Genomic DNA, 14,890 nt, shown 5'->3' on the forward strand with positions numbered 1-14,890 from the left:
GCATGAACCGTGCCGAGAGCAGCCAAGTCTCCTCCTCTGATAAACTTCCACATGTACCACTAAAAACATTTAAATTAGTTTGAATCAGAAATCATGGCTCAAACTACTTGCTGTGAGACCATTTCTTTATTTTTCACACCAAACTGTTTAAAAAGATAAACTTTACACAGAGTTCATCAAATATAACTAACGCTTTAACATTATCAGGATTTCATAATACAGACTTCAAATCAAAAGGAAAACAGCTGCAGAACATGTGGATCAAAATGAATTCATTAAAAAACAACATGTGGACTTCAAGGATACAGTAAATACACTGAAGTGAAAGGAGGAGCCAAAAATAGATGTTTAATAGGATTTGAATTAACTAAAATTAGTCACCTGTGATCTTTAAAATGGTTCTGATGTGTGTTGCTGTTTTTAACTTTTAACAGTTCTTTGCTGCCACTGTGAATATTGTGTTCTTTCCCTAATTAAATAAAGGTTACACAGCCTCACTGCTCCATCTTCTGGTAAAAAAAAAGGTATTGCATGGAAGTACAGCCCAAAACCAGTTCAGCTTGAGTTTCTTTTTTCTGGACATAAAGTCACAGCAGGTGTTGTTTCAAAGCTGGTGGACAGATTTAGTTCATTTTGGAAGTTTTAAGAGCAACTGCTGTGTAATTATTTGCTGTTTTGGGAGAAAAGGATTTAAGAGAAGATTTTACCACAGCAAAAGTTTAAATATGAATGAAGGATTGAAATTTAACTGAGGTGAAACATGCAATGAATACATAAAAAATAAGTTCGTTTTGGAAAAGCTAAAAAAGTTCAAATAAAAGAAATGATTTACATATCCATATGTGACTTCCTAGATGTAGCATTCAGGATTATTCACTGCAGGTCCAGATATCAGAGCTACCTCATCAGATCCAAGTGTGACATCAGCTGACACTCTTTAAAGGAGATTTCATCTGAACTCTGTGGAGCCTGATCTCAAGGTTTTTAAGTCTGACCCTGAAACCAGAAGAGGATCTTTCTCTCTCTTCAGATTCATTGTGATCCAGTGATTTCAGTCCTGCATGATCAGGCTGATGTTTGCACAGAGCAGATAATGAAGTGAATGTTTTTGCACATTGGTAAAAGTGAAACAGTTTATTTACAGCGTGGGATCGTTTGTGTTCGGAGTATGAACTGAGATTCCTGAAGCTCTTGTCACACTGGTCACAGCTGAAGTTCACTTCCATGTGCGTACGTTCATATTTGTTACGATGACCTGATTGTGAGAAGCTTTTGTCACAGTGTCTGCACTTGTATGGTGTCTCTCCTGTGTGGATTTGCTTATGCTTTTTCTTTAAGCTCACGTGCAGTGGTGAAGGATGACCCACACTAGTCACAGATGTGCTTTTTCACCCCACTGTGGAAGAGTTCATGTATTTTTAATGTACTTGGTGTGTGGAAGCCTCTCCCACATTCTTTGCAGTAGTTCATTTTGTCGCCAGTGTGTCTACGTTGATGTGGTTTTAGGTCCCGTTGATGATTGGAGGTTTTTCTACAAAGGTTACAAAGAAACTCTTTCCCACCACCACAGTGACAACAGGGTTGAGAACTGGATCCATCTGTGTTGCTCTGCTTTTTTATTTTTATCCTGAATGTCGCCTGAAATAAAAAGCATCTCTGCCAACGTCCAATTACATTTTACTGTTTACATTATAACACTCAGCTTACTGGACAAAAACAGTTCATTCAGTATAACTCCATAAGTTTACTGATGAGACTTGTTCCAAACAATCAGGTTAAAGGATAAAAGGATAAATACATACTTCACAGTAACTGCACTTGTAGAGATTTAAAAATCTTCTCATACAAGTCACTTTTGTAAGGTCTCTCCTCAGTGTGGCTAAACATGTGTTGTTGTAACTGTGCATCTGTTGTAAACAATTTCCCACACTGATCACAGCAGTAAACACCATTTCCAGTGTGAATCCGTAGGTGAATATTTCTGTAGTGTTTTTCACTGAAACTTTTTCCACAAAAGTTGCAGCTGTAGGCCTTAATTCCAGAGTGGGTAACTAGATGCCTCTGTAAGTTTCGACTTTGAGCAAAAGCTTTACCACACAAGTCACAGTAGTGTGCTTTAACTACACTGTGGATGAGTTGGTGTTTTTTTAAACCTCCAGACTCGGTAAAAGACTTCCCACACAAGTCACAGCTGTAAGATTTAACTCCACTGTGGATGAGTTGGTGTGTTTTTAAGTTTCCAGCCCGGGTAAAAGACTTTCCACACAAGTCACAGCTGTAAGGTTTAACTCCACTGTGGATGAGTTGGTGTTTTTTTAAGTGTCCAGCCTCGGTAAAATACTTTCCACACAAGTCACAGCTGTAAGGTTTAAATCCACTGTGGATGAGTTGGTGTCTTTTTAGGCCTCCAACCTGGGTAAAAGACTTTCCACACAAGTCACAGCTGTAAGGTTTAACTCCACTGTGGATGAGTTGGTGTATTTTTAAGCTTTGAACATGGGTAAAAGACTTTCCACACAACTCACAGCTGTACGGTTTAACTCCACTGTGGATGACTTGGTGTTTTTTTAAGCCTCCGGCCAGGGTAAAAGACTTTCCACACAAATCACAGCTGTAAGGTTTAACTCCACTGTGGATGAGTTGGTGTCTTTTCAAGCCTCCACCCTGGGTAAAATCCTTCCCACACTCATCACAGCTGTAGGTTTTCTCTCCCTTTCTTCTGTGAGGTTTGTCGGCCTCCTGAGAGCGCTGACTTCTCGCTCCATGTTGGTCCTGCAGTGACAGAGATACAAACAGAAATAGTGAGTGAAATGCAGTCGTGGAACAAACTGTAACTCCCTCTATTAGTGGAATCAAACATGTCAACAAACACATTGTAGGTGTGTTTCCATCACCTACTGGTCATAGTATCACATTTCAATGATATGCTACAATGACAGTCGTAATGAAAAATACATATTGAAGAAATATTGATAAGTGGAGAAAATATTTTACTCATAAAAAATTGTGAGTTCAATTTTTGATATTGTTGTTTCAATGTGTGCCGATAAAAAATTATGTGTGTATCTTCTTGTAACATCTGAGTTTTTTGTTGTGAATGTAGATTCTGTGTATATGGAGGAGGCCGGGATGGAAAAGATAAAGCTGCTGTTAACATCTTTTTAAAAACCAACAAGCTGTGCACACAGTTTCAATAACAGTGTAACTCTGATGTTTTTCTCACCTTTTGTGTTGAAGTCATTTTTTCCTCAGTCCAAATGGCTGAAATTGTTCCTCTGTTGCTCCACCAGACTCTTCTCCTGTTACTCAGCTGGGACACAAAAAGAATATGTATTTTATCCCTGATAAAAAAAAAAAGCAGAGCAAAAAAACATGACTAAAATCCTCAGTGACAACAATACCTATGAAACTTCAATGTGGAAACCGAGAAGCAGCTACAACAAGAAAGTCATCAGCTGCCCACAAGAACCTGAAAGGGAAAAAGCCACTGGCCCCCCTGCATATCACTGCCTTTACTCAGTGGATGCTACACCCTGTATATATGGACCTCTATAGATCCACAAGTCCGGTTCACACTCAATGGTAGCAGTACCACCTGAAGCACCTCATTAGATTCCACCTACTCCACCCAGACAACCCATATGGAAAGGATATATATAAATCTTATAAAGTTTGTATCTGTCTTGTGTGAAACTTGTATGAAAAGCATACAAGAGTGAAAACAGATATAAGATCCCTTGAAAAATTATATAATGAATCAAATAATTTTTATAATTTTTTACTATTTCTTTTCCATATGGGAAGGTAAAGGGTGGTTGTATGTAGGGATGGGTATCGTTTAGGTTTTATCCGATACCAGTACCAAACTGGTACTTTTGAAACGGTGCCAGTGCTTAAACGGTGCTCAAACTGGTGCTTAAAGAATGGAGAACACAAAATTGGTCCAAAAACCTCTCATGTTCAGCTGTTTTTTTTGTAAAAAGATAACAATGTTAGCATTTTCTGCAGCTATAGGGCATATATGGTATCACTCTTGGCTGGAAGCAGTGCTTAAACAATGGAAAAAACACAAACTTTGTCCAAAAACCTCTCGTGTTTAGCCGTTTTCCATTTTTTCTTTGGTCATTTTAGCCTTTTTGGCAGGGGTGAAGGGAGTATCTGCCATCATACAAGAAGACAGCCGCATGTGACGGTGTTTGCTAGTTCACCTTACATGCATTAATGTAGTAACGTGGTTAGCCTACTCAACGTAAATTACACACGAACAACATTAAGCTACATATATTGTTACAAATATACAGTGGGGCAAAAAAGTATTTAGTCAGCCACCGATTGTGCAAGTTCCCCCACTTAAAATGATGACAGAGGTCAGTAATTTGCACCAGAGGTACACTTCAACTGTGAGAGACAGAATGTGAAAAAAAAATCCATGAATTCACATGGTAGGATTTGTAAAGAATTTATTCGTAAATCAGGGTGGAAAATAAGTATTTGGTCACCTCAAACAAGGAAAATCCCTGGCTCTCACAGACCTGTAACGTCTTCTGTAAGAAGCTTTTCTGTCCCCCACTCGTTACCTGTATGAATGGCACCTGTTTGACCTCATCATCTGTATAAAAGACACCTGTCCACAGCCTCAACCAGTCAGACTCCAAACTCCGCCATGGCCAAGACCAAAGAGCTTTCGAAGGACACCAGGAAAAGAATTGTAGACCTGCACCAGACTGGGAAGAGTGAATCTACAATAGGCAAGCAGCTTGGTGTGAAAAAATCAACTGTGGGAGCAATCATCAGAAAATGGAAGACATACAAGACCACTGATAATCTCCCTCGATCTGGGGCTCCACGCAAGATCTCATCCCGTGGGGTCAAAATGATCATGAGAACGGTGAGCAAAGATCCCAGAACCACACGGGGGGACCTGGTGAATGACCTGCAGAGAGCTGGGACCAAAGTAACAAAGGTCACCATCAGTAACACACTACAACGGCAGGGAATCAAATCCCGCAGTGCCAGACGTGTTCCGCTGCTGAAGCCAGTGCATGTCCAGGCCCGTCTGAAGTTTGCCAGAGAGCACATGGATGATACAGCAGAGGATTGGGAGAATGTCATGTGGTCAGATGAAACCAAAGTAGAACTTTTTGGTATAAACTCAACTCGTCGTGTTTGGGGGAAGAAGAATACTGAGTTGCATCCCAAGAACACCATACCTACTGTGAAGCATGGGGGTGGAAACATCATGCTATGGGGCTGTTTTTCTGCCAAGGGGACAGGACGACTGATCCGTGTTAAGGACAGAATGAATGGGGCCAAGTATCGTGAGATTTTGAGCCAAAACCTCCTTCCATCAGTGAGAACTTTGAAGATGAAACGAGGCTGGGTCTTCCAACATGACAATGATCCAAAACACACCGCCCGGGCAACAAAGGAGTGGCTCTGTAAGAAGCATTTGAAAGTCCTGGACTGGCCTAGCCAGTCTCCAGACCTCAACCCCATAGAAAATCTGTGGCGGGAGTTGAAAGTCCGTGTTGCTCGGCGACAGCCCCAAAACATCACTGCTCTTGAGAAGATCTGCATGGAGGAATGGGCCAAAATACCAGCTACTGTGTGTGCAAACCTGGTAAAGACCTATAGTAAACGTTTGACCTCTGTTATTGCCAACAAAGGCTATGTTACAAAGTATTGAGTTGTATTTTTGTTATTGACCAAATACTTATTTTCCACCCTGATTTACGAATAAATTCTTTACAAATCCTACCATGTGAATTCATGGATTTTTTTTTCACATTCTGTCTCTCACAGTTGAAGTGTACCTCTGGTGCAAATTACTGACCTCTGTCATCATTTTAAGTGGGGGAACTTGCACAATCGGTGGCTGACTAAATACTTTTTTGCCCCACTGTATGTAAGAACTGAGCCAAATTTAGTAATGCCAACAAAATGAAATAACAATATTTGTATCTTATATATGATACATCTATATATACACTGTCAAAGACACTTGTCTTTGAGTGAAGATTTAAGGTGAGGACATAAATAAATGCAACTTGAATCTTTACTGAAGCTCAGTGTTTGACACGGAGTTCAAGTTCAATGCTGTAATAACTAATAATGATTAATATAATAATAACTGTAATATTGGCAGTATAATATTTACATTACCAACATGAGATGACTTTAGTCTCATGAGCAACATTAGCTAATTGTTATTTACTAGCTAATCTTAAAATGACTGTTCAGTACAGAAATGAAGCCCAACAGTCATGTTTTTAGAGTCCCACGGTCTCAGCCTCAGATACTCAACAAATCAAACAAAGCTCATAAAAAAATAAACAGATGAACAAAAACATTTTCTCTTTCATTTCAAACAATGCTGTATGAAATGTTTCCAGCGGTTAGTATCATGGTTGCTAGGCACCCTGAGCAGCGCCATGGAAGCCAGACCGTCCCATTACACAAGCATCTCACTTCCGGTCTTTGAGAACAATTCCCGCGTGGCCCGCATCCTCCAAGGTTGCAGACCCTGAATTGGAATACAGCCTATAAAGGTGTGTGTATGAGAAGTACTCCTCAGAACCACTTGGTGTTTGCTGTGACTGCATGTAGTGGGATCAGTGGTAATAAAGCTTCAATGAAAAATACTTCAGCCTCATCTGACCCTTCTTCTCAAGCTAGGATATCAAAAGAATCGGTGAAGTCAAGAGAAAGTGAACCTCAACAGCGCCTAGCCACACGAGAAGTCCGATCACTTTCTCTCTAAGCTTCTTAGACTCAGAACAAAAGTTGTCCGGCTTTGTGTGTCTGGCAAAATGCTTTTTACAAATCCTGCTGGAATAGGTCTGGTTACAGCCGCAGTCAAAGCACGATGGAAATAATTGAAGCAAGCAAATGTAGCCCTTTGGCACCCTTCGAAGTAGGCTTCCACTACTCTCTCTATAGGGCTTTGGAGTTGACGTCACGGAACGCTGGGAACGCTGCGCCATCTTCCGGGGAAATGAATCAAAACAAACACACTGTGTTGTAACGACGACTACAAGGAAGATGCTTAAAAGTAGCTCAAAAGAGAATAGACTGTATAGAGACTGATTGCGTTGAGAGGCGAAGCAGCAGCACTTGCAGAAAATAGCGTGCATTGGAAATATGGACCCGCATGAAATACAGCCGTGACGTAGAATCCCTGAAGACCAACCGCTATTGACGTAGCGTGACATTTTTTCGTACCTTGTCAGTGGAGTCAGCGAGTACAAGTCGTTAGTGCTGGGCGATATGATGATATATATCGTGTGGACGATAGAAAAGTGTCTATCGTGCCATTTGTCTTCTATTGTTTCTAACCCAAATTTTATAAATTGTTACATAAAATATATAATTAACCCTTTACAATTGGTTGGAGAAGGCACTCCGTTTAACCTAAGTATTTTTAAATCCCTGTAGAACTGGAACCAAAAATAATTTTTTTTGCATGTGAAACTGGAGGAGCTGTACTTGCATCTTACGCCATTAGCTTGTCCTCGGTCACGGTTTCCTTCCACATATAGCTTTGCAAAAATTGCATAAGAAGCACTTGCAGCAACAAAAACATAATATTCCAGAAACACGCTTTGCCGATGTTCTTAACACTTCCTACGTTGGCATATACGTCAGCGCGAATTATCGCATGTCCGCCATTACCTGCCCGAAACCGGAAGTGACGTCATTTTTGTGGGCCTTATAAGCCTATGTTGATGTTTATAAAAGTCATGTTTAACTTTATGCTTTTCTGTATTGTTTCTGGGATGCTTAGAACTCAAATTACACTGTTGGAAATATTATAATGCATCAAAATAAACTATTTTCATTTTTCCTGTTGTATATAAAAATTAGCGTATCTCAAAAATAAAACTATGAAGACACACAAAATAAATTTCTCGTGGTTGGAAACTTTTCTATTTACAGTTTGGAGAGATACACCTCTTAATTTTTTTTTAAACTAAAATATATGTAAAAAACAAAACAAAAAGATTTTCAATTCTTTTGTAGTTTATAGCACTACAAGTTTTCCAATTTATGTAGTTACTATGGAGCTAATGGATACATATGCATACTTATTATTAAAATTTGGGCTATAACGGTTGTATTAATATATGGAAACTTGAAATGCTCCCACAAATGGCACTACTACAGTTAAAGAAATTGCAATAATTTATTCATATTTATTATAAATAATTCTAATTACACATCTTGCTTCCATGTTCGTATCCTGTGTCACTAAAAATACATTTTATTTTAGTTTTATACATTGATTAATGACCTGTAGAATCTCCTTATCATATTAAGTGATTCATAATTGTCACTTCACTGAAAAGTGATGACATCCTTGCATTACATACTTTAGGATCATTTTTTGCAGGCGGGTTTCTGAGAGAGAACAGGCAGATTTACACTATAACATGCAGCGTTCTATAGATGGGTGCATAAAAAAAATTACATGTATGTGCTACCTTTCTAAACACTTTGTTACATTTATGATAAAGTAGATAAAACATATTTGTGTCAGCCTTGGTTCATTAGTTTTTGTCTTTAAATTAACTTTGTCTGTGTGTTTTTCAAGTCCTGCACTCTCAAAGACTGAATGAACCAGCATTGCAGCCATGGGTCACTGTGAGCAACATAGGGAAGATTGAAGCCGCCCACTGCACCTGTATGGCCGGAGTCGTGGAGACCTGCACCCATGTCACTGCTCTTCTGTTTAATGTAGAAGCAACAGTGCGGATCCGTGGCACAAGGACTGTTACAGATGAACCTGCATACTGGGTTTTGCTGGGTAATATGACCAAGATACAGCCAGAGGTTGGCCATGAGATGGACCTCTCCTCTTCAGCTGCCCAAAAAAGTCTCTTGATCAAAACATAAACAGACCATCCGTATTGAAAGGTAAAACTAGCCGTCCTCAAAAAAGAAAAATCCTACCTGCTACTGTGGAGGAGTTGTCACCGCTATAGGGCTTTGGAGCGTGATGTCACGGGGGTGGGCGTGGAAAGGATTTTGGCCTGATGCGCCATTTTCCGGGTCCAAACAAAGTGTAAGCGAAAAAGGAGCGAAGGCACACACAACAGCCATGGTTCGTATTTGCTGTGTGGTCGGCTGTGGAATAAGCTTAAAAAGGGTTTGTCTTTTTATTCTTTCCTAACCTGGAAGCATCATGAGGGAACTTATATGGCGGACCTTACAAAACGAAGGCGTCCAGCCTGGATAGCAGCCATGAGACGGCTTGATATCCAGTTTGCTTCCATCTCCAGATATCTGTTGGTGTGCTCCAGACATTTTCACCCCGGTAAGTTCTGTATGTTCATATCACTCTTTATAGCTTAATAATATTATCGTTGGGGCTCTTGGAGGTTATAGAAATATGCGAACAAACATAGAATTGAGTGACTGTGGAGACGTACGTGCTATGTAACGATTTGCTAACTCTTTCGCACAACTGTAGGGAAGCCTGCCTATGAAATGAATCAAACAAATCCAGACTGGTTACCAACGTTACACATAGGGCGCTCCGAAATCCGAACGTGAGGGTTAGGGTTAACAAGATACGTGAATATATCAGAGTAGGACAGTGGTGGTAAGTCCTCTAGGTCTTTACTCCACTGCCGTATTTCATAGTCCACACCAGAGGCGGAGGCAGACATTTGAAACACCCGGGGCCTAGCGCTAAAGGGTAGTATGCATGTGGGTTTTGTTTTTTTTGTTTTTTTTTTTTTTTGGGGGGGGGGGGGGGGGGGGTAGAAATTACTGAAAGATTAATTGGAGCATAGCTGAGCCACTGTGTGAGAGCTGAGCAGCAAAAGGAAATTAAGTGATGGTAGAAATGACTGAAAGATTAATAGGCTTTGTTATGAATTTTGTTCAAAAAAGAATGACTTCATATAGGAAAGAAAATATATATCACATATGCAGGACACCTTAAACTAGTTTTTTAATTAAGCAGCAAGGCAGAACAAAGTCGGCCTGTATCAAGACACGCGGACTAAACCCCAATTCAACCAAACCCAGAACTGATCTGCAATTAAAACAGGACTACAACAGTTCAAAATCAGGACTACTTAGGACATGGCTATTCAACTAAGAAGTTAGTTGGGCCAGATTTTCAAACCGAGGAATTTATCTGGGCCAGATATTTTTTTGCAGCCAGTAAGCAGCAGATCATGATAAATTTCAAACCCACACAACTGTATTGAAAAACAAGTAATTTTTTTTATTCCTTTTCCCCCTGTAAATCTGGTGACCTCTCACAAATGCACACCAAAAGGTCCATTTAAAAAAGGGGAACTATAACTAAACTATTTTTTTTTTGCACATTTGAAATAATAATAATAAAAAACATTTTGAACCCATCTCCTGCTATAGACATTACATCAGTTTTCCTCAGGTCATCTAACAGCATTTCAAACTCGTCTGACTCCAGAACTTCAACTCTACGAACTGTCTGACAGGGGTACGTTTTTAATAGCAGATGTCACACTTACTTTAATTTTTTCGTCACTTATCACCGCATCCACCACGGCCAGCATGCAGTATTTCACTGTTTCAGAATCTGTGGAAGGCCTTTTCTTCTTCGCCAAGAAGCAAACACGAAGGAAAGCTGCTGCAACTCTCTCTTGGACTGTACAGGACCCTCACCATGGTAGTACAACTCCGGTTGTAAGATTATTAAACTCGCAGTTAAACTGTACTTTTGCAGCCCTCTCCTGAGATTGCTCTGGAAAGTTTGTGTAGAAAGTCTGGTGTTTGTCATTGTGGTGCCTTCGTAAGTACAGCAACACACTCACTGCAAATTAAACACATTGGTTTGGCATTTGGATTTGGCGGTAAAATGAATAAGTATTTGTCAGTCCAGGCAGGGTTCATTGTCAATTTTGCACTTTTGGACTGAGAAAGACATGCTGTTGTCGCATCATATATTACGATGATTGTTTAATATGTTTACATCACGGTGCATTGTGGGTTAAATATTGCTAGGCTACTAGGAGTGTTGCATTCACAGTCTACACTACGCTGTAGGAATTTTAAATTTTTTTAAAATTAATTAATGAATTAATTTTTTGCGTTTTCTCTGTGTTTCTGCTAGGACCACAGGCAGGGCCACTCGCAGGTTGCTTCTGGGCCGCATTTGGCCCACGTGCCGCCATTTGAATAGGCTTGACTTAGGATTTAACCAAGACAGAACCAGAATCAGAACTAGATGATATTAGCACTAAAAATCATCACAGACCTGCACTACACTTATTTTTTTAATGCTACCAAAAGTACAATATTTAGATTGAGAAAAGTTTATATAATTATTTAGCCTTGTTGTGCAAACAAGCCTGCATAACTTAATAAATATATAACTTGAAAAATAACAAACCTAAAAAGAAACACTAGGTACGAGATACATGAGGACCTATGATACGGTGATACTTTTGGTAAACAACCATTTAACTAACATGTGTGTCTCACCTGCTCTTGTTCCATCTCTGTTCCTCTCTCTCCCTCTTTGTGCTGACAATCATCAAATATACAGTTGAAACCAGATATTTACATACTCTTCAGATGAAAACACTTTTTTAATTGTAACATCAAATCAGACTAAATATTTTTTTTTTTTTAGATTGATAAATATAAAAAACATATTTGTTAACTTTAAGAGTAAAGAGAGAAACTGTCTGTATTTCTTAATTGTAAATGGCACCAAATTGTATTCAAACTTGAGCCACACTTATGGAGCTCCACAATTCTTTTCCTGGTGTTTTGGTTGACATCTCTTGATTTTCCCATTTCAAAGAAACAGGCTCTGTGTTTTGCCTTATATGCATCCACAGCTGTGCCACCAATTTACTCACATGGACTCTACTAACCTATCAGAAGCTTCTTCAGCTCAGAATGGAAACGTCTGCAGTTTTCTAATTAATTAACAATAAACTTAGTGTATATGTACTCCTAAATTTGATGAAAGTGATAAAAAATAGACAGCTCTGTCTCTCTTTATTCTGACATTTAACTAATTCAAAAGATATTTCAATATTTATTTATCCAAAACAAAACAAGTTTACTCTAAATTGATGTTGTACAGTAAAAAATGTTCTTGTGTTTTCCATAAAGTGTATGTAAATATCTGGTTTAAACTGTGAATATACTGCTGTGTATTGAAGTTCCTCTTGTTTTGCATAGATATACTGAACAACATACAAAGCATAATATATAAAATAACATCTACCTGAGTTTTTTCTTTGAAAGAAGCTCCTTATGTCCATTCTTGTGTATCAGTGCATTACTGAAACCGATTTATTTAGCCGTGGAGGGAAACAACTGAAAATATGAAATAAACACACATGTAAGCTAAGACTCTCTAAAGAAACAGCGTTGTTGTTGTTCGGCTTTTCATTTCGCCATTTGTTGATTCACTCGAAGAGCAAGTAACGTAATATGGGTCAAGTGATCAGTTTGACATCAATCTTTCGTGATACATCGTCATATTTAATTTTTTTGCACAGTACGAATGATTTGCTTTGGTACCTGGATGAACTTCAGTTCTCCTCTGTCTGCCTGGCTCCGTTTCTCCAACAGCGCACTCGCAGGCAGTAGCTGCCCCGCCCCGCTTAGTGCCTGACCTCGGATCATACCAATATTAGGGGGATTTACGCACAGTCGTAAATGCCCACAGTGTGCACTATGTGCTTCGGATATTGTGTGTAGAAAAAAAAATTACACTCCAAAAGACCCCGGGCTTCTGGCTCAGTTTCTATGACCTCAGAGAGAATCGAAAATAAAACTAATAGGCTATAAAGAGTGATATGAACATATTTAGAACTTACAGGAATGAAAATGTCTGTAGTACACCAACAGATATTTGGAGATGGAAGAGAACTGGTTATCAGCTCGTCTCACAGCTGCTATCCAGGCTAGACGCAGTAATATCCGATACACGAGCTGCCTCGTGTTGCTTCCAGGTTGGGAAAGAATGAAAAGATGAACCATTTTCAAGCTTATTCTCTTGCCTGTCGGGCAATCAAACATCGCAGCCAACCACACAGCAAGAACAAACCATAGCTGGTGTTATCCATGTGCTTTCAACCCTCTGTCGCTTGAGCTTTGCCCCGGAAAATGGCGCATCAGGCCAAAATCCTTTCCACGCCCACCCCCCCGTGACATCACACTCCAAAGCCCTTTGACCCCCTTCTCAGCAAGCTTCCACTACTCTCACTAGTGATGGGTCGTTCGCGAACGAAATGGCTCTTAGAGCCGGGTCTTTGACGTGAACGACGCGAGCCGGCTCCTTATCGCGAGCCGTGTTTTTTTTCTCTCACCCTCTCTCTCGCACTTTTTTCCGTTTCACTCAGCATGCGAGCCTTGTGCTTTACGCTGGGAAGAGGGGGGAGGGGCGGTAGCAGTAGCACAGGAACAGAGCAGGAGGGAGAGAGAAAGAAAGAGAGCCAGGGACAACAACGTCACATTAGAAAGGTATAGCAATCATCCACAACTATTTTCAGTTGCAGATGATAAAGGATTCAGAAAGTTTATTCATGCAGGTCCATATGACAGAGAATATGCATCTTCTTTTTGTTTTCATATTATAATTTATATTTAATTGTGTTGTGGTTTGCAGTGTTTTGTGTTGTTTCACTTTAAATTTGTAAAAGGAAAAAGCTGAAAATTTAAATAGTTAAAAGTTGAAATGTGAATACTTGATTTTTGTATTATTTGATTTATTTATTACATTTTATGTGGAGTGAATAAATAAAAGTATATTTACGGTGGCCCCTACAGACAAAGCACATACAAACTTCAAATCACGTACGAACCCTGAAGCACGTACAAACTCCAAAACACGTAAAAACACATAAAAACACGTAAAAACTCCAAAACACGTAAAAACTCCAAATCACGTACAAAACACAACAGAAGTGCTCCAGGATGCTAGGGGCAGTGTTGAACTTTTGTTACCTGGTGGCTACACAAGCCAGCAAGTACCAACGACCGGATTTGGTGTGTGGTAATAACAGGTAAATGAACTTATTTTTTTTTAATTATTTGACTATATATATGAATGCTTGTGTATAAATACACAAACAATACACAAAGGCTTTCATGCTTTTAGTTGTGTAATTTAAGTGATCTAGGTAGCTCTGTTTTGGAAGTTCAGTTCATGCTAGAAATGTGTTTTGGAGTTTGTACGTGTTTTGTCTCTAGGGGCCACCGCATATATTTATATATAAACATATATAAATAAAACCACTTTTTACATTACTAATTCCTTTTGTGCATACTTTTATATTATTGTTAAAAATAAATTAATTAAAGCAACAAAAAAACCTGAAGAGCCGGTTCTTAGCCGAAAGAACCGGCTCTTTTTAGTTAGTCGAACCAAAGGAGCCGGTTCTCTAAAAAGAGCCGGAAATCCCATCACTAACTCTCACCCTGGGGTTGCGCTCCCCCACGCTTGTACCTGGCTTCATGTCCTGGGGGTGGGGGTTGGTTGTTCTCCTGCCCTGCACCCCATCCTTTTGTTCATATTCCAAGACTATTTTTCTTTATGTATTCTTTCCCCCCAGCAACCGCCATATTATGATGTTGCAAGCAATCACAAACTCTACAGTCTGTCTAACTCCAGTGTATACCAAGCAATCTATTATTCTCAGCAGAACTAAACTCAGCATAAACTGAACCTGCATTAAAGTTAGCTCGATGCTTACCTTTAGATGAGCCCACAAACCGAGAGAAACTCCGTGATGAAGCTGGAAGTCTTTCCAAACACAGGAAACAGATCAGGGAGCAGAGACCCACGTAGTTCGCGCTGATCTCAGCTACGATCCAGGAGACAAGGGTGTGCAGATCGATGCAGATATCGATCCAAACGTTGGTAGTGGTATAT

General features: G+C 39.6%; 1 protein-coding gene across 2 annotated transcripts in view; it reads right to left on the reverse strand.

The window, feature by feature from the left end:
• Positions 1-211: 211 nt before the first annotated feature.
• The window catches only part of LOC148103368 (uncharacterized), a 31,280-nt gene continuing 16,601 nt past the window's right edge, over positions 212-14,890 (reverse strand). The window contains exons 1-2 of one of the 2 annotated variants that reach the window (XM_087832274.1): positions 3,224-3,241; positions 212-2,772 (exon numbers count right to left, since the gene is read on the reverse strand). In XM_087832274.1, coding sequence (XP_087688400.1) covers positions 1,804-2,772; positions 3,224-3,241 — 987 coding nt within the window. In that variant the 3' untranslated portion in view covers positions 212-1,803. Of the gene's footprint in view, positions 2,773-3,223; positions 3,242-14,890 lie in introns of those variants that run through there. The other variant, XM_087832268.1, reaches the window with a different exon arrangement.

The sequence above is a fragment of the Neolamprologus brichardi genome, chromosome 3 (assembly GCF_056152115.1).
Source record: "Neolamprologus brichardi isolate AB-2024 chromosome 3, ASM5615211v1, whole genome shotgun sequence".
Classification (NCBI taxonomy): domain Eukaryota; kingdom Metazoa; phylum Chordata; class Actinopteri; order Cichliformes; family Cichlidae; genus Neolamprologus; species Neolamprologus brichardi.